The sequence below is a fragment of the Carassius gibelio genome, chromosome B24 (genome assembly GCF_023724105.1).
Source record: "Carassius gibelio isolate Cgi1373 ecotype wild population from Czech Republic chromosome B24, carGib1.2-hapl.c, whole genome shotgun sequence".
Taxonomy (NCBI): Eukaryota; Metazoa; Chordata; class Actinopteri; order Cypriniformes; family Cyprinidae; genus Carassius; species Carassius gibelio.
The window spans coordinates 13,697,764-13,719,490 of NC_068419.1; the positions used below are offsets into that span (position 1 = coordinate 13,697,764).

At 35.9% G+C, this 21,727-nt stretch overlaps 1 protein-coding gene and 1 long non-coding RNA gene across 3 annotated transcripts in view; one reads left to right on the forward strand and one right to left on the reverse strand.

The window, feature by feature from the left end:
• Positions 1-339: 339 nt before the first annotated feature.
• The window catches only part of LOC128013667 (uncharacterized), a 189,216-nt gene continuing 167,828 nt past the window's right edge, over positions 340-21,727 (forward strand). Inside the window, exon 1 of the long non-coding RNA XR_008183359.1 lies at positions 340-781. This is a non-coding gene — a long non-coding RNA (uncharacterized LOC128013667). The remainder of the gene's footprint in view (positions 782-21,727) is intronic.
• On the reverse strand, positions 13,392-16,029 carry LOC128013665 (transcription factor 21). 2 transcript variants are annotated; one of them, XM_052596792.1, is made up of 2 exons: positions 15,424-16,020; positions 13,392-14,300 (listed from the first exon to the last, which is right to left on the reverse strand). In XM_052596792.1, exons 1-2 carry the CDS (start codon positions 15,826-15,828, stop codon positions 14,217-14,219), a joined length of 489 nt encoding a protein of 162 aa, XP_052452752.1. In that variant the 5' UTR covers positions 15,829-16,020; the 3' UTR covers positions 13,392-14,216. The 2 variants fall into 2 exon arrangements, with proteins under 2 accessions (XP_052452752.1, XP_052452753.1); XM_052596793.1 differs by having other exon boundaries at positions 14,138-14,300; positions 15,418-16,029.

Genomic DNA, 21,727 nt, shown 5'->3' on the forward strand with positions numbered 1-21,727 from the left:
AAGCCTGTTCTGTCATTATTAGTAGCGGCAAATCTCCATCACAGGCTTTTAGATGGAGCCACATTTTATACACAAATCCGTAGATCACTGACAAGCTGCGCTCGCGTTCATTAGATGAATTAGATTTGATATAAACGTGATATTGAGTACCTTGTCAGTGTTAGTGTTTTTATTAATGCCATTTATGTTTCTGTTAATACAGCAGATAGCACTAAATGAATGTAACAGGGCAAAAATGAATGCACTTTTGAAAGTTTTGTGGTCTAATGTGATGTTGTTCATCTTCTTGTTCATGATGACATTTTCTTTTATTGCTGTAATTAATATATATCATTAAAGCTGCAGTCAGTAACTTTTGACGCTCCAGCGGTTAATAAACAGAACTGCTTGCGTCTTGCGGAAGAACATCGTAGCCGGAACTACTTCTCTCTGTTTATGTCTATGAAGAATCACAAAGGTACTGGGTTACTCCGCCGCGGTACCCCTGAAGCAATCTAAAATAGTCCGAATATAAACACTTATTATTGGTGCACCCTAGTGATTCAGGACAAGCTAAAGACACGGTTTGGAAAATGGATTCATGGTGTACTCGCTTATTATATACATTTTTCTACATTTTGAACACAAACAAAGTTACGGACCGCAGCTCTGATTGGTTGTTTTTTACCGGGAGCGGATGAATTTCTGCAAATGGCAATAGGACCACTGGGAGGAGCCAGAGGAGCTTGATTTTTTTCACAGATTATCTGTCTCATATTCTACTGTCAGGACATAATGACAGGTTTAACAAATATGTAAAAAATATATTTTTACGAAAGTTACCTGCTGCAGCTTTAACAAGATGACCTGATGAATTCATTTCAGAAGCGATGACTGATGGATGTATAATTTCGTCCAGTGCCTGTATGTAAGCGTTGATTATGATATAATATAATTAGTATTGACCAAGTTCAAAGGCTGTCATATGTGGATCAACTAACTACATTGTGTATTTTCATAAATTTCAAATTGATTCAATGGATTTATTGCATTTTGAGAAAAAAAATGTATCATGGATTTATTGCATTTTGGGGGGACATTTTATAATAAATCTGTAAAAATAAAAACCTGGATTTTAATTTCTAATATTATTATTACCTAAAGGTGCTATGTGAAAGTAAAAAAAAAAAAAAAAAAAAAAGTGGTTTTCATCTTACCACTTTCTTGGTAAAGAATTTTTTTTTTTACTCAAATTAATCAAAATGGATTTATTGCGTTTTGAAACCAAACTCTTCATTTACACTTTGATTTAAACGAAAACATCACATCCGTACAGGCACTATGATAATGGAGAGAGACCAAGAGGGGACAAATTGTTAAATACAGTAGTATTTATATATATATATATATATATATATATATATATATATATATATATATATATATATATATATATATATATACATATATACATATGTATATATATATATATATATATATATATACATATGTATATATATATATATATATATATATATATATATATATATATATATACATATATATACATATGTATATATATTGAAGAATGCTGGTAATTAAAAATTTTATGGTAGTCATGGAAAAAACTATGCAATAGAATACCAATGGCTACCATCAACTGTTTGGTTAGATTTTTCAAAACAACAAAATGTCTATATACCTTTATGGAATAATAAATGCCTATAAAGATCATTTATTGATGCAAAAAAAATCTGATGTTTCCCTTCCTATTTTGGTTGACATCAGAGATTCATGCCGACTCAGAGATGGTGACAAATATCTGAGTGACCAAGTCAGCAGTAAATAGGCTAATTTAATCTACACATGGCAAAATGTGTGTCGCCCCTTAGATAGAACCCTAATTTTGTGGTTAGCAGCTGTCATCAAATTTCCCTGATCAGGTTACTACCTTAACCACAAAGACAATGGGACGGGAAAGAGACCATCCCATCCTGTAGGATTATGACACTTTAATCAGTCTAATCCAGAAGACTCCTGAATTCCCACACAGGTAGAAATCGTACACCTATACCTCATTCACGACAGACCTGTCCACATGCAGACGTATGTCATGGGAACACTCGGTCACCCACAGTGACACACTCAGACATCAGCGCCTGCTCTTTTGAAGTCAGTATAATTAACAGGCCATCTGATACACTATCAGCCCAAGAGGCTCTTGGTCTCAGAGGCACGTAGCAGATCCATCAGTGGTTGCTAACTGGCTGCACTGTCAACAGTCCCAAATGCTCCCATTGTGTCCCTTCCATGCCCCATAGACCTCCAGTAGGACGTGGGGTCACACTGGCAACTCTTAGGCCCACCACATACCCAAAGATATACAATGTATCGTGTACAGTTTATTAGATGTTGTCGTAGTCTGAGATAAGTTATTCATGGCTATGTGTGAATAAAAGATGATTGCCTGCAAACTGGTGCATGTCACACAAATGTCAATGAGACAGACGTACAGCCGATGACTCACAATATGCATAATGGAGGATAATGACCGTCTACACCCGAGGTGAGACTGACCTCAATAATAAAGCCCACGTATCCAGTCACAATGCTAATGTTTGACAGAGCACAATGAAGAGTGGAGTACAATTTGTAGAGTGTTTCAATGTGGATTTCCATATTTCTAAATCATGTTTTTTTTGTTTTGTTTTTACATATACTGTGTATATAAATACTGTGCTTAATGCATAGTTGCTGAATAAATTAATACTTCTTTTCAGCAACTATGCATTAAAGGGTTAGTTTACCCCAAAATGTCTTTAATTAATTCTCTAATTCTCTAACTAATTCTGTCATTAATTACTTACCTTCATGTCTTTCGAAACCTGTAAGACCTTCTTTCATCTTCGGAGCACAAATGAAGATATTTTTGATGAAATCCAAGACTTTTCTGACCCTTAGTTCATGCGTTGTGGTACTCTCATGAATTGGGTAACAGAGACTGACACAGAAGAGAAGACTTGTTGAATAAAGTTATTACAGTCACATGGATAAAGGCCTTGAAGGGGTCAGTTGCTGTCTATTGATAGTCAGAAAGCTCTCGGATTTCATCAAATCTTAATTTGTATTACGAAGATAAAACGAAGGTTTTACGTGTTTGGAACGACATCAGTAATTAATGACAGATTATTTTGGGTGAACTATCCCTTTAAGAAAATTAAAAGTGAGAAAACCTTTTATATAATATTTTATATATTTCCTTGGAGGGGAAAAGAACTAACAGTTTTTACAGAAAAGTTAAATAGCAAAAAAAAAATTTAAGAAATGATGTTGAACAGGAAATAATGATATTAGAATGATTTCTGAAGGATCTTTGAAAAAAAATCTCAAGGACAGTGAAGACTGCATGGCATTTTAATATAGTATTGTATTGTACAAACTGTAAAAATGCTATCAATTAAATTAGCCATAGCAATTCAAAGAAATCAGCTGATTTATAAAAAAAATGTGGTGGAAATTTTTCTTGACTTTTGAAAAAAAAAATAGCGAAAATGACTGCATTCTTTTATGATGTGTGTATATCCAGAGTTGGACACTGTTAGTTGACGAATTAAATAAACTGAGCGTGTGAAAGAGAGTTTTAAGAGAGTTTATTTTATAAAAGTCCAGAGGCACAAAGGTGCCCATAGCTGTAGAAACTCCTAATTAAGAAAGCAATGATTGTTTATGGTGTGGTAATATTAAGTCAAACATTGAACAAAAAGTCTTCGATTTTGCCATGATTTTCCTTGTTGTTTCCAAATAGCTCTTAAACATTGGAATTTTAGTTTTGTCTATTGTACTCATTAAGTTTTAAATATGTATATATTTTTTCATTCTGTGTTTGCATAGGGGTGAAAATGTAAAACTATGTCATTTGTTTGACCGTTCAAAGAAACAAAATTGAGAAATTATAATTCATTTGTCAAACACAATCTCCTCGGACTACACATTGTACCTGATATCCGTGAAATCTCTCTGATGCGGTCACTAAAAGTTCACCGCGGAGAAAAACACAACGCTGAATTAGCGTCCACTCGGTTTAGACATCTCCATCAAAACCTATGACAGACTATTTATTTCTTTTGAAGTCCTAGCTTATTCCTGGCTTGTCAAAATAAGACTGATGCTTAAGAAAAAATTAGTGGGAAATTTGTTTTTGTTCTCTGAATAGATTGGTGGGAATTTGCTGTAAGGGTTTGTTATTGAGTTAATTAACCAGAGAGGTGGTCAGTGCTATTAAATAAAACCTCATTCCCTCCCCATCTGACCGTAACATCGCCTGAAAATAAATCATATTGGCGACCACCATTACAAATGTCAGTAGAATCTATAAAAAAGGGTGTAATTGTAATATGAATACTACTAAGGAACTAATGACTAGCAAGTTCTTTGTTTGATGTGCTGGACACAGCCGAAGGCTACAGCCATAAATCTGAGAAAAGACAGGTACAAGAGAGGAAAAAAGAGTTTAATCCACATTCACAGGTGTGTCACACCTTTGTTACCATCTCTGAAGTCCACAACGGACTCTGAGACAAAGGCCAGAGCCCCATGTGCCCATTGTAGCCTGGAGAACAATACAGTGACTGTGATTTACTAATCCCTGTGGAGCGTTGACAGCTCAGGCCTGAAGCCACGCTAGGCCTCATCTTCGCTCAGAGCAGTGTCTGTGAACCACAGCCATGGGAACCAGGAGTATTTATAGTAGCCAGAATCTAGCCAAAAGGAGGGACCCAAAAGCCATTGTGGGAGAAAAATATTATCCCCATTGTCAACCTGTCGCCATCATTGTAGCGTCACTTGATGGATGAGAAAGTATGTGTCTGGAGGGGAAATGGCTCACTGCATGAAAGCTTTTCAGGAGATGTCTGTAATGAAACTGGCCCATAAAGGAGTGAAAGAATTGCAGTTCGTATTTCAAAAAGCAGGTGTCTGTCAGATTTTACTCACTTCACCCATCCTGGACATACCTGTGTCCCATAAATGACTACAAAAACATCTCAATTTCAGGTTTTGGGAATAGGTCAAAAGTTAGATTTGGAATTTGATTTGATTGGCCAAAAATACACAGGAAGCCAAAACTTGAATTTGATTCGGAATTGAAGGAAGTGGAATTACAATTCGGTAAGCATCGTGGAAATGAATCATGGAAATATGTATATTTATATTAAAAAGATTTCTCACCCAAAAATGAAAATTCCAAGCCTAACGTTTTACTAATGTGAAACCCAAATGAAGGTATCTGTCTATGAAAGTCAGTTGGGTCAAATGTTCTCTTTTTGACCCCACCGGCTTTAAAGCTGCAGATTGTAACTGTTTTTAGTTTAATATATATATATATATATATATATATATATATATATATATATATATATATATATATATATATATATATATATATATATATATATATATATATATGGGCAAGTACATAACCAGCCAATGTTCAAATTCATTCATTCAAGTTCATTACATCACATCTGTAAAGAAGCTGTCCCGGCTACTAGGCTACAGCATGTGAGGATCCTGCAGGTGGCCGATCGTTTATAGCCTTTTCGCAGAGCAGCTGGAATAATTAAAAATATCATTTTGATGGTGGATTGTAATCCAGAAAGGATTATGTGTTTATGAAACACATGTGAAAGAAATTAAATAAAATTCCAGTTTTAAATATGCATCTGATTATAGATAGCCCGCGATTGCAAAAGATTTGTATTTTAAAGACAACCAGGTCAAAGGGATCATAATTTGCTTTTTGGGTTAAAATAATTTCTTAATATGAAATTTGAGTAGTATGACAATTAGAGATCAGACCATACAGAAATTGAAATCTACTCGCTTATGGATAGGGCTGTAGTACTCGAGTCCGGTCTTGGACTCGAGTCCGGACTCGAGACATTTTTCTGTCGTCTCGGACTTGTCTCGGACTCGTTGAATTTGCACTCGGACTTGTCTCGGACTTGGCCATTGGACTCGCCAAGTCTTCTAGTTGGTCTCGACCGAGTCCAGCAAAAAAATAAAATAAAAAATTTCTCCTTCAATACAAAACCACATTTGCATGATGTCGTGACTGAAAACGTGTGGAAAACGCTAGGCGCGCCGCTCTCCTTATTTCCAAAGCACTCTGTAGCCTGCGCTTGCGCTCCAGTGGCGTCTGCTGTTGCTGGGCAACCATGACCCGCTCTCCATGATGACGCAGAAGTTTCAGCAAAGAATAAATGTAATTCCAGCACTTAAAATCACTTGCAGTAGCTCTGCTAATAGATTCATTTAAAAAATGGCTATCCTTGTACAACTATGATCATCTGTTTCTCCATCTTGCCTTAGCTTTCAGTATTGTTCCGGGAAAGGATGGGCATGACCAGTGGTGCACTTACTGCGACCTGAAAAGTTTAGATGTTTCTAATTTAATTTTCTACCTGTTAGATTGTGTTTTATTTACGTCTACACCTAGATAGCCTTTTTTTGAATCAATAAACGCGTATTAATGTATAGCCTTATGCAACAATTACATATGTAAATTTTAAAAACTTTATATATGACATTACATATTTACATTTTCATGTAACAGCCAGTATTTGTATCTGTAACAATCACAAAATTTTTCCTATCTGCATTCGGAGACAATATCGTACAGTTACTTGATAAGACTGTTATGACTTTTTATATATTTTTTCGTAGTTATCACTGAACAAGTATGTCGTGTTAAACTGAAATAATTATTAATTTCTAAAATAATATTTATCATGCAAGCAGAGAGATGTCATGACAAACATTTAGTGATCATTTGAACACGACTGAATCCATTCAATGCGCACATTCTCATTACGCTGAACACTTTAAGCGAGTCTTAATGTTAATGAACTTCACTAAACAGATGTGTGTGTTCCGCGCAAACCAGCAAAAGGTAAAGATGCAAACATGTAGGACAAGTAGACAATGTATCCGTATCTAAGCTGATCATTAGCCTACTCTTGAGAGAGAACTGATTTGGTTTTTGAGAGACTGAGACGCGTAGCGCGGCTGTTTGATTGGCGAGCGCGCTGTGCTTATTCCATTCATTCGTATCATGGTAGCCTAAGCTTTCAATATTTGCCTTTTAAATATATACAAATAATATAACGTGTAGCTATGATGTATTATTATAGGTAAAATTACTCTTGCAACGCTCTGACGCATCTTTTGAGAGATGCACAGAGAGGCGACAACAATGCGGTGTTTGATTTGCGCTCTTTTCACTCGTAAAGTTTACATTCATTCACTTCTGGCGCTGATGCCCTGGCTCACCTGTTATCTAGCAAACACCAGACTGTGTCAGCTTCAGACGAGTATTCAGGCAGAATTATTCCTTGAGCGTTATTCGTTTTTTAAGCCATTATCCGTGCCATTCCGATTAAGGTATTCGGCTTCAGGCACAACCCTAATTATTACATTACATATTTTATTTTTACATGCAACATAGATAAGGTCATATAGTAACAGCTACACGCAATATTGTAATTCTATTGTTATTCACGTCGTACTTGCAAACACTTTGTATGCTTTATGGTTAATGCATGCTGGAGTAGTCGATTGTTTTGCTGTATTTATGTGCGCATGTCCAGTAGAGCCAAACGTATCCATTCTAGCCTTGCTGCGCACATTTGTCATATCCCGAGCTTTGTGTGTGTCTGTGCACTGTGCCAATTAGGCATAGTCATATACATTTTTGACCACAGATATAATGTCAACAAAAAATAAAGTACATAAAAATTATTTGACCTTACAGTTCCAAACTTTGTTTGTTTATCCAAGTTTAGCTCCCAGGGTCGGACTGGGGGTAAAACCAGTACTCATTACCAGGGCCCCAAAGGAAGAGAGGGCCCTTGAAAAGTATGAATCTGAAGTATATATTTTTTACCTGGATATTTTCATGGGTGGGGGCCATGGGGGCCCATCAGGACTGCCTATGCATAGGGCCCAGGATCTTGTTTAACGCCCCTGTTAGCTTTAACCCTAATTATACACACTTGAACCTAATCAAGCTCTTACTAGACACACTAATCTTCCAGGTGTTTTAAGGCCAGTTGGAGCTAAACTTTTCAGGACATTGGCCATCCAGGATGTAGTTTGGAGACCCCTGTCCTACAGAGTTGTTACTTTGCACATGCTTTTTGATCATTACAAATAATAATGTAAAATGATTTTCTTAGAATAGGAGATATGCTTTCTCTCGCATCACAAACATTATCAGTAGTTAAGTATGTGGTCTTGAAGAGGACCCTTTTTCCTTTCATTTGGACTCGGTCTTGGACTTGGACTCGAAACTTTTGGACTTGGACTTGACTTGGACTCGAACCTCTTTGGACTCGGTCTTGACTCGGTCTCGACTAGTCCTGGACTTGGACTTGACTTGGACTCGACAAAGCCGGACTTGACTACAGCTCTACTTATGGACACTATATTCACATAGTCATAGTTTTTACTCAGTTGGTCAGAACAAACATGTCAGACTTGTTACTTGTTCAGATTACAATATATGGTGAAAACTCTTATTTGGGTCATATATTACAAGACGTAGGCTAGAATCTGTGATTGCGAAGTACCGTAGATATCCACACAGGTGTGTTGTCTGATTGCCACACACACATACTCCTCAAAACATTTGATTCTTCCGTGCTATGAAGATAATTCCACAAACAGCTGCAATTGCAGGTTTTTAAACAGAGGTGGCGACAAAGAGGCAAAACTTTAACTTTAGCTTTAACTGTATGGACAAAACAGTTCTTCAATACATCTTAAAATATTTGTAATATCTTTAAATATTCAGACATATCTTCACAATATATCATCTTCTGGGTTCTACAAAAGAAACTGGTTTAAAACAGAGCAATGTACGACAGAATTTTCAGTTTTGGATTAACTGTCCCTTTAAGAGCGAATTTTTTCATGTAAAAAATACTTATCTGTCTTCTTTTAAGATCTATAAAACCTTCAAAGTTCAAGATTTTTTATTTTTTACTTTTTAAGCCAACATTCAAAGTTGGTCAAACTGTACTTATCTTATATAAAAATCACACTTAAATTATGTTATTTAGTACATTTCAAACCAAATCCGAATTACAATTCTGCATCATGTTTGGTACTTAATTTAAAATTAAAACAAAATCCCATAACTGAACTTTAATTTAAATCATTCTCGATTCAGTTCTGAATGGCGTGCAGTGCAGCATAGTTTATGTTCTGCACTGGAACTGTTTTTCCGTTCTATCGGTTATTATATTTTGTACCATCTGCGTGTTGTGATAACTGACACTTGGAACTTTTTCACAGGTGACATTATTCCCAAACACACCTTAGCCCTGGAGAATAGCAAAATGTGTGGCATTGTGACCAACAATGCCCTTCAGGAGCTCACCCTTTTGTTCAGTCCACAATGGCTGCGGATCCCACCCTTTTCTAGTAAACAGCAAGAAAAGAATAATGCAGACCTCGCAAGGAAATATCAGTATCCTGAATCACACTCCTAATCAGGCCATTGCAGAAAAAGACTGAAGGACGTTGCCAACACCACCCCTCGAACTTCACAAATAATAGAGAAAGAAAGGACTGAGAGGGCAAACAATCAATAGGAAGAGGGGAATATCTGATGAAATGTTTTCTTGTCAATGCTCAACCTCATCACCCCTCCCTTCCCTGGTTTGACCTTCCTCTGTGAGCACATCCAGCCACAAAGAGGCTCCATTCTCTCGGGAGATAGAGCACCTTGCTCTTGTGCAGAAACTCTATCACCTGCCTAATAGAAAACTGTGTCATCTCCCCCGTCCAGCCCAGCAGGAAGTCTCCAGCCAGGCAGATCAGCCACCCTGTAATATTCACCGTGACCTTCAGCGCGCCACCAAACTTTCTCACAGTCTGCAGTGTTTCATGATGCTACATATTGGATGTAGTTGTGGATTACACTGACCGCAGGGTAGTGACTTGGCACTGTGAAAAGAAAGCCATCTTCAAAGAAAGAGTGTGGCCAGGGTCTGATATGCCAGTGTAAACATACAGCATTTTATTATACTGCTTTCTAGAATACTGGTTTCTGATTGGCCGATCATGCCATCAGGTCTGTCAGGTGATTAAATCTCATTTTTTACTTTTAAACGTTTTAATATAATTTAATTGGATTATGTTTGTATGCAAACATAATATGTATATATATATATATATATATATATATATATATATATATATATATATATATATATATATATATATATATATACATTACAAAACTAATATAAAGACAAGAAAAATGTTTTCAAGCAATTATATTTCATTGTTTTTATTTTTAAACATTATAATCTAATGAATTATTGCACATTACTTTCATACATTTTTATTTCAAAGTGGAAGCCTAATATAATATGCAGGTAAAATTATTAAATAATTCCAACTCAAATCAATATTTCATCATATTTGTCTGAAGGCAACACACTGTAGGAAAATAAGGTAAAAATGTTAACTAGTAAGTATCAATATACTTTACAGGGCGATTCATTACTGTACATTTAAGACAATTGTTTTGTATTGTGTTATGATTTAAAATGCAAACGAGGCATTACATTTGCACATATTTGAATACATTTCTAGAACAGAAATCTAAACATTTGGTTAAAGTTTCATATTGATTACATATTAGAGTAAAGTGTTTTTACAAAAGGGATTTTGGGTATCCATTTATATCACTCCATATATTTAAAATAATATAAACAGCAAGAAAACGCTCCATGTTTTTAGGAATAAAATGTTATAAATAAGGCAAATGATATGAACACACATACAGACAAACCATTCAGTAACAACCATCAGAATATAGTGCACAGTGCATGAGAAAAATATTATGAGAAAAGAAGCCCTTTGGAGATATGTATTTTAATCTACATAAACAGATAAAGTGTATGTGTAAAGGGTTATTATTATTATTATTATTATTATTTTGGCCTATCCTGCAATTATGCATCAGTTTAGCGATATTTGTTTTACAAATTATATTTTTCCCCCTTAAATTCTTGAGATAAAGCTAACAAGACGCAAGATTAAATGACCTACATGTTTTGAATGAAACCAAAATAAAGCAGATGCTTAACTGATAATCAAAGTAATATGCCCCTTTTAACATTTTCTTCCTTCTCGCTGTTGAGTGAATAGATATTAGATAACAAATAAGCTCAGAGTGTCTTTCATATCCTCAAAGACTGTTCTCTGAATTTTGGCCCGCCATGGGTTTGCATTAAGTGCTTTTGGTTAAACTACAAAGAAAGCCTCAGTGAACTGCACTGTTTTGGACATACAGTTCCTTCCTGTTCATGGAAATTTTGTCTCTGAAATGTGTTTTTGGTACACCAAATATTGGACTTCCTTATGGGTTAATCCCAGAAAACACAGCTCCATATTAATGAAAATGTGTTCCACCTGAGAAAAGGAAGGATATACAGAGTATTTCAAGAATTTAATTACATCTACTGGACATTTTTGCTCTCCATACAAACACACACCAATAAGCTACAGAAAGGCAGTTTGCTAAGTTAGAGTTAACTAAAAAAAAACGTTTATTTTTCAGTGTAAATTAGGAAAACATCAAAGTTAAAATTAAATAAAAATGAATGTTTGTTGTGACTGAGGCGGATTGTGGCGTGTTGTGGATCAATAGCGACCTCTGCTGGCCATATACAAATCTACTAACGTTTAAAATCACAATAACAAATGGTCCTAATCAAATTAGAACGCTGTATTTTTTTCTTCGTATTTGTAATATAAGCTACATACACATTAAGAAACAATTAATGAAGCATTGCAAATTTATTTTCATTAACCTTGAAATTATATTTATTTGAGAATATTTAAGTTAGCCATCGTAAGTAACGTTTTACATTTAATCATGTAATTATTCAGCTTATTTAGGCTAATAAAATAAAAAAAAATAATAATAATAATAAAAAACTCACCTTTCAGTTCACCAACAACTCCACTGACCAGTAGCCACTGCACGATAAACAAATCCAAGTCGGGTCCGACACTGTTTGAGGTCTCCTTGAAACATTTCCATTGTGGTCAGAGCAATTTGCAGCGCTTTTGTTAATTGCATGTATCGTGATGATTTGCAGCGTGTTTCGTTATACTATGCATGTGTTGTGATGATTTGCAACACTTGTGTTGTCAAACTGATGAAGATGTTTTCTTCTTTTGCTGATGTTTTTTTTTCAATTTGCATGTGTTTTCTTAAGTTGCAGCGTGTTGAGCTGTCTCGGCCACCGTATTAGATAAATGTATATGTTTAATAAGTTGGTTACTGAGGCACCTACTGACCCCCTGGCCTCTGGTTAAGAACTACTATATCATGTCCCCAGAAAGCTCGGTCACCACTAGATGGAACTAGCCTATTAATTAAGATTTTCCTTGTCTATTAGTCTTACATTTTAAACTGTTGTAAATCGGAAGAATGATGCATGAAATGCACATGCACGCTTATTGAATACTAGGTATTCTATACTACATTCCAGTTGCGTTCTGATAGTATGTATAATGATGTATTATAATGGTTAGAAGAGGATGACAAATCACGGTGGTTTATGAAGTCAGATAATGCTTTCCTCATTCTAAGCTCGGTGAACTCCAGAGTGTCATCCCGAAGCAGCGGTGGAGAACGTGAGAGCCGTTTCTGAGCTGTCCTCGCCTGACAGAGTGCTTCATCTCCTGTGAGACTCCCTCAGGGGACCCGTTCAGTGTTCTGGGAAACTAACGGCTCGACAGCTGCAATCCTCCACAAACGTGATGAAAAGTCGTCTTCCTCTTCAAACCGCACACATTCTATTGTCCACATGGGCACAAGCTCACACATATGGGGTTCTGCAATTACAGTAGCCTATTTTAAGTTGTGTACGCTTGGGTGATAACTTTAAGGTGATAACATGAGGCATTCTGAAAGACTGTTAAACATTTGATAAATGGACGCACAAGATGTTGAGCTTATTTATGAATGAGCTATAACCGTTTACGTATTCAGAAAGTTAACACAGTACCTATGGATTTATGAGCCTATATTTACATTTATTAAAGAATTCCTCCTAAGAAAATAAGTGGCATTTATGTGTAATAGGGCCTATAGATCTCACAAACTAAATCAGCTGAGACAAACATAGCCTATGTTTCAACACAATACATGAGACAGGCCTGCATTTGTTCAAGTGACAGAGTCCAGCGAACACGGAACATTCTCAGAACTTTAGCTTTGAATGTTTTGGCATGGTTCTCTCAAAATTATGAACAAGCTTTAAAGATTCATTCAGATGTATGTGGACTTTAATGACGTTTCCAAAATGGTAGCATATCGTTCATGGAATGCTTTTGTTAGATGTTATCTAGCTGTTTAAAAATGTTACTTCTGACTAGTTTCAGATATTGATTTAAAAGAATCATTCAAAAGTAGCATTGCCATAATAGGAAATGCATATTTATGCAAAGTTATAAAATGGAATGTTCACTTAATGTTTTAACATTAATGAGAATATTTGCAATTAAATGGTCTTAGAAATACGTTTTTGTTAGCTGGGTGGTCCAAAATTATTATGTATCAAGATTGTGAAGTGGCCTAGGCCTTCATTCAGTGATAAATTCATTCAGTTATAATGTAAAGCACATTAAAAGAAAAGATAGAACAAGCCACAAATATCACATTCATTAACTTAAACATACTTTGGAGTATAACATATGTGGACAAATGTCAAGATATCAAGAATAATTTTTGTTCTGTTCCATCTAGCCTTAATTACACAGGTCATATTGCTGCTCAGTTGAAAAATAAAATGTATTTTTAAATGACTGTTGGATGAGTAGAAAATTACAAGTTCCTTAAAACAATAAGAGTGCTTCCCTGGCTATGCAAGATGTTCTTTTTTACAAGAGCTGGTTTTAAGCTAAATACAGACATCATTTCCAATATTTCAACACATATAGTTATATCTGTTTTTGTTTGCTAGAATGAACATAAAAAAACATCAGGCTATATAAAGACAGATTTGTGTGCATTGACTTGTGTTTAAATTGTAGTTCCACATGCTGTTGCATTCATTGCATCATGTCCATTGATGTAAGTTCAAAGGAAGTGCATGAGTACAGACAGTAAAAGAGAGAGAGAGAGAGAGAAAAGACAGAGAGGTGCCAGATGTTTATGCTGTAGCTCCACATAGTCTGACCGCTGCTGAAATGTCTTTGGTGTCCTCTGATCTCGCTGAGACCACAAAAGGCCAGGTCTGTGGAAAAGAATAAAAAAGTCAACCACACATTGCTGGTAGATTGCCATAAGATGCGGATGTGAACACAGGTAATGCTTAGTGTACTGTAAAGTATTACTACATCTTTAAATATTTATAGGATTTATTTTATTAAACATTATATGATTGATAGCCTAATAAAATATATATATATATATATATATATATATATATATATATATATATATATATATATATATATGAACAAATATACTTCAGTTTAACAAGACAAATGATTTATGATGAATAAAATGACATTATACATTTAAGTATTAAGCAGTATCATTTAAATACATGTAGTTATTATGTGGTGAGGTTTAGAATTATGATTTGGTTTAGGTTTACTTGCATGTAATTATGCATAATTAATTGTTATTATCATGGTATGGACAGACAAGGACAAGGACACCTTCAAATAAAGTGTTACTATTCACATTAATATTTAATCTATCATATGAACTGTTGAGTAAAATAATCTGTAAAATATATATATATATATGTGTGTGTGTGTGTGTGTGTGTGTGTGTGTGTGTATATATATATATATATATATATATATATATATATATATATATATATATATATATATATATATATATGAAAAACAAATATTATTTATATTATGTTATTCATATTAATTATTAAATAATTAATATTATTTATGAGTATTTTTGTATATACTTAAGTATTATATTATTGTTATTTAATACAGAATATATTTTTATTTTTGTATATTTATATATATATATATATATATATATATATATATATATATATATATATATATATATATATATATATATATAATTCTTATTCAGGTATATTCATAATTGAGGTATGTTTGAAAACAAATAAATTTCTTTAGCATTATACCATGGTACAGTAATGGTATCTAGTAGTAATACTGCAGTACTTTAAATAAATAAATATGATACTATTATATGTTACAATTACAATAACTTTTTGTTTGTAATATACATTTTATATGTTTTAAAATGTAATATAAATGATGCATTTTACAAATAATGCTGAGCAATAAATCTTCTTGACCAGATGTAAGTGTATAAATTCCTGGGACAAACTCAACAACACTCACTCATACCAAGTTTACAGGGTGCACAAAGCTGTTCTCGTATCTGTCCTCCTGCAAGAGCTGTCTGAGGTGAGAAATGTAGCTGGATGCCAGACGCAGCGTGTCCAGCTTTGACAGTTTGGTGTCTGCCGGTACCCACGGCAGGCTGGTCTTCAGCCGCGAGAATGCTTTACTCAGAACCCTCATGCGTGCCCTCTCTCTGGCGTTAGCAGCGTTTCTCTGAGACTGTCTGCCATCCTTTCCCATCTTCATTTGTTGCTTGTTGTTGTTGGCAGCAACTCGAGGTTTGGTCTTTGCTTTCAGACTGTCATTGATACTAAACTCGTCTTCTGAGTCTTCTAGAGAGTGTGTGTCCATGTGAGTGATTGACAGCTCCTGGAGATCTTCAGGATCACTCACCGAACCCGTAGACATCTCGAGTCCACCTGCTTCAGAGCAAAGAACTTGATTTCCTGCGTTTCAGTGGTATATGATATTCAGTGTCCTTGCTGTAGATTCAAAGCAACAGGTGCTGCCTTAATTGTAAATTTCTGTAGAAGAAGCCAAGGCAGAAAAAAGGCGCATCAGTACAGTGACATTATTTAAAAGTCATTCAGCATCTTCTGAATGTAAATAGGTGTTAAATTAGTCAAGTAGACTGTCTATTCTGCCGGTCTTTGCTGAGCATCTCAGAGTTTGTCCTGCAGTGTCCCAAGCACATTTAAGGTTTGGGGTTTGGCAGGGTCACTCTGGATTAGGCATTTCTCCTCCCCTTTTCCCAAACTAACTTTTGGCAAGACAACTTGACACAGTGGCACTGACAGCATATGCAACATTAATCCATGGAATCTACCATGAACTAATGCCATGAGATTTTTAACTGCACTACATAAAACAGCCTGCAGATCTGGTGATCTATTGGTTTATTATTATTTATATTAAAAAATATATATAATTCATAAAAATGACACAATCCTTAAGAAGTAATTTTAATACACTGTTTTTTGCTCAAGAAACATTACTCTTTATTATCAGTTTTGTTGTTTCATATTTTGTGGATACAGTAATACACTACTATTAAAAAAAATATATATATTTTTTAAGAAATAAAGATTATTATTCAGTAAGGATGCATTAAATAGATTAATAACAGTTATAATATTACATAAGACTTCCATTAAAAAAATGCTGTTTAGTGAACTTTATATTCATCAAAAAATGCTGAAAAAAAAAAAAAAGTCTCAGTTTTTTACAAAAATGTTAACTAGCAACAGCGGTTTCCAAAATTAACATAACAAATTATCATTAATAATTGGGCACCAATAATAGTGGATAATGACTGAGCACCAAATAAGCATATTTGTCAGGTATCCGGTCTGTGGCCTTCGGTCCGATTGCCCCCAGAGGTTGCCCTTCCATCATATTGACTCTCACATTGACAGACTGTTTCACGCTAATGATGGGAAGTTCGATTCTTTTCTGGGAACCGAAGTCATTTATCATAACTTTAGTCAGTTAAAAACCTCATAACCATGAAAAGTTTACATTTGAGTTTTGCAACAACGCACCCAAATACAGTAACAGCAATAATGTGCATACAAGGATCTAAGTCTTGAAGATATAAAGTAAATAAATTAGGTGTCATCAGCGCAGAAACCATGATCCACTTTCTATACATAATCCATTGCGATGTATTTTTTATTAAATTAACTTACGTTTCGCCAGACTGCCCTTCATCCAAGCCCTTGGTTTACCCGCGCTCATAACATTAGCACAGAATCAGTTCAGAATCAATCACCAAAAGAATCAGTTTGGTTCAGACGCTCTGTGTGTCAGTCTGCTTTACGCTGAATCACACATGCGCAGTATCATCAGCTCCTTGGCTCTCGAATCGGACGCGTCCGAAAGAAATGGTTTTCGGTTCAGTGTACTGATGATCCGAAAACCAATGCAACCGGTTCTTGACTCGAGAACGAGAATCGCTCTAACCGGCACGTGCTGCAGTTCAGTTTCATCAGCTGCTCTACTCGTGTTCATGTTCTGTTTACTACAAACGCAATTTGTGAATGTGTCATCATTAACTATATTACAGTACAGATATTTCATAAATCATCCCTTATTCCTATTAAACAAGAGTCTTAATTATTGTCCAACTTCTATGAAAACCCCTTTGGCCTATACATTATCCACAATATACAGAGAAACATTCATCTTAAAAAAAAAAAAAAGCAAAATAAAATATAGTTATTTTATCAAGCTTTCCAATGCAACCGGTTCTTGACTCGAGAACGAGAACTGCTCCAGCAGTGGGCGTATTCGTTCATTATCTGGCTCGGCTTGGTGTTCATCTTCAGTTCGGTCTTCACAGCAGTTCAGTCAGTGTAATGTTTGAGTACATGAATTACTACGGGATATTGATTTATTCTGACTCAGAGGGAGTGTCACTCACATTAAAAAAGTTAACAGTTTAAGTAATTTGTGGATTAATGCTTATTGGAGACGTGAACCATTTCAAATGATTCAGTTCGATTTGGTGAACTGGTTCAGCCGGTTCACTTAGAAGAACCGGTTAAATTGAACGATTCGTTCACGAATCGGACATCAATATTTCACGCTACCTTGGACTACATTTCCCATCTGCCATTTCGCTAATCACATGCTCACCTGAGACCAATCACAGACACTATATAATATACAGTAACTCAGACTGTGAGTATTGTTTATGGGTTTTTGATCCTTAGCTGATAGCACATTATGGAACCATTCCTTGTTTTCATAGCTCTTGTCTTGTTCTTCGCCTAGATTACCCTTGTCCTGATTATTGCCTGTTTTCCCTGTCTTGCCTAATCTCTGCCTGCCCTGGACTGATTATGCCTCTCGTCTTGCCCACTGTTTGAATAGTGTTTGTTCCTCGCCTGAATTATTGCTTGCTCATTTGGATACTCCATTGCCTTGCTCTTTGGATTATGTTTGCCAATCGTTGAGCAATATCTGTTCCTGGAATACTCTTAGTCTTGCCTGAAATGTACCCGTTTGCCACTGTTTGACCCATGTGTATAATGACCACGTCTTATAATAAAAGCATGCACATGTATCCGAATGGCTCTCGTCACATTCGCCCCATAACAGAGTACACGGCCATTCAAGGATACAGCAGTTGCTCAGGTAAACACTGGCCAGGTATGGACATACTGCAAGAATTTGATTAGCCCTTAAACAAGACACGTGTTCAATGGAGAACTCTATTTGAGAGTTTTTATCCATCACTCATTAATCAGATTTACTGGACATTATTTTGATAGACTTTTTCTGTGATGGAGTAAATGAACCTTTAAAATCACGATTAACCCGTGACGGTCCTCGTTCTTCTGTTATTTTTTGGATTTTGCTCTTCTGTGCATCCGCTCTGTGTTCATGGTGGGTGTTGCGGTGGAACATGACACAGAGAACGCTCAATTAATGGCAAACAAAATGGCAGCGACTGCAGTGCCCATTCGCAGAATGGCATCCATAACAACACCCTGTCATGTTGGTGCTGCCATCCCTGAAACAAGTCACATCACAGATGATCTTCCTGAGTCAAGTTACAGACAAGTTACACCTGTTTGCAGATGTACCGGATTTGCGTCATTGTGGACATCACACTCCTGAGACGTATGCACAAAGTCCACACAACCAAAGATGGACATCCAAAATCAGAGTACTTTGTATTGAGAAACACGTGCAGACCTACATCACTAGTCTATTTGCCTAATCTTCCCGGTACTTTACATCGCAGTGGAAACGCAGAAAGCAACAGGTCTGGGGGGGAAAAAGTTCCTGGTACAAATGTTCTGGGTACAAATGTTCTTTGTGCCCTCCCCTTATGTTTTTAACTAAAACAAATAAAAACAGACTTGTAATGACCAACCTAGTCACTAAATAGTAGAACAAAGCCATAATAATAATAAAAAAATCTTCCAGTTTATACAGCTCGCGGTACAAGGAAATGCCACATCGTAAACCCGATTCCATACAACACACGTTACAACAATGTGATGCAGGATTCCTAAGTCCACACTAAGAAGAAACAAGCCCTAAAACCCCAGGTGATATAAACGTTTTAAGGTACAACCACAACAAGGTACAACACACTACTTCATTCCACTAATTAGTGCAAAAGAAAAAACTACTATCATCGCCTTACACTTATTTGGATACTCCTTTGCCTTGCTCACTGGATTATGTTTGCAGATTGTTGACCATGTCTGTTCCTGGAATACTCTTAAGCCCATTTCACACTGCCATTCCGGCAAATACACGGGTAAAGTGTTCCGGCAATTGTTCCCGGGTCGCTAGATTTTGCACTTTCACACTGCAAGTGATTACCCGGGATATTTGCGTGCTTTCACACACAACCCATAAAGATTCCGTAACGACACGTGACATCAGGGCGTGACGTGTAATGTACGTGTGGAAAACATTAGGAACGTTGTACTTTCACTGAAGCAAGCGAACGATCTCGGCTCTCAGCGCAGAAAGTGATCTCTGCTTCATTACAGTTTGCACATATTTTTTTGTTGTGAACGCTGATCTTCCTTCAAAAAAGCCGGTAAAAGAGTCACGCAATAATGTGCGTCATCACTTCGACATGGCATTAAATCTGGCTTTTGTTCACACAGCACTCGTCCTGGGTTGAACCCGGCAATGTTATTAGGTCCCCGACACGGGTTCAATGCCGGAATCAATCCCTGGACGTGGTTGCTTTCACACAGAAGATGACTCGCCAACATATATATGTATGTATGTATGTATTAAAATATTAATAAATCAGATCTGATTAAATTAAAATAAGGCATAAATTAATTAAAAGGCATTCTCCAAAACAACCTGCTTTACACTATTGTAACTCAAACCAACCTAGCCACACTTCAATTAATTTATTTAGTGAAAAAACTGTGGAAAACTTCAGTTTCTTATTTCTTCAGTTCATTGGTCACCCACGGTCCACTTAAATGCCTTTTCCCACATGCTCTTAAGCAAATAGAAATGTCTGAAGGCTTATCAAACGTTCTTAATCCACTGGCCATTTCACAGAGATATTGGGTTTCTTGCTTGGTTAGAGCGCTCTCACACACACTTTCTGCATATTGGCCACAGCTGTCAGCACTTTACATTACATCTGCAGGACGGGGGGCGATCGCTCAGACCCTGTGGGTGAAGGAGAAATACACATGTTGACATTCTTCATATGATCGCACCATGCTCCCATTTGTCTCTCTTACCATGCAGAAACATGTAAGCATTGCACATGCCAGGCAAATTAAAATGATTTTTATTTCATTATACTTGGCAAATGTCAGTTCAGCTGTGTTATAGGAAACTTTGTACGCCTGCCTCTTCACTGGGGTCTGCTCATATCGGCAAATGAATGACACATCAAAGTGTGCCATAGCTATTTTGGCATATAAATTAATTATTTTCAACATTATACAGAATTCATGATTAAAAATGTGTAGGTAAGACATACATATGAGGATTGCTTCCCATTTAAGTTTGAACATTTTGAACACCACCAGCTCCTAAAGAAGAAAAACCTTCATTAGCCACATCCCTAATACTATTAATGTATCCATATATCTCTGCATAAGATGCGTATGCTACACTACATCTTTCATATGACTATACATAAAGAGCGAAATTTCCTAAACCATAAAACTGAAGTTCCCACAGCTGAAATTTTCTCAGCATCTCACAATATATCTCGGTAAATTCGATATGTATGAGTTTTCATTCCCGCCTAATGAGTGTGAAATTAAGATTTTATATTACCGTGGTCACCCTCGGCCAACAAATTATCCAAAAGCACAGCTGACTCGCATGCTCCATTTTTGCAGAGGGTACATGCCAAGGGCAGACAGCTTTGGAATTACCTACAATAAACAGTTTATGCTTCCTGCTCTGTGGAATTTAAGATATTCATTCATATTGTAAGGGCCAGTTCACACAAAACACCTTCTTGTGTACAATTTTCAATTGTTTTCTATCGGTAAACATGTTTTAGATGGAAGTCTTTGCACACATCTTGCTGCTTTTTCAGCATCACACACATGAGCACTGTGTTTTAAAGTTAAAGTTATTATTTTTCTACACCATCTTGCATTTTTCCACCATCTGGCCAAATTATTCTATTTGCATTTCCACTTGAACCGTTCCAACACGTCATCAAATATAACTGTGCTTTTTTGGAACCCATGTAGTGATAAAGTATTGAGGCCATTCACATGTTTTTTGCATTCTATATTTTTTTTGTTCATGATATTCAACCAATAGCAAGCATAACCCCTTTTGTTCT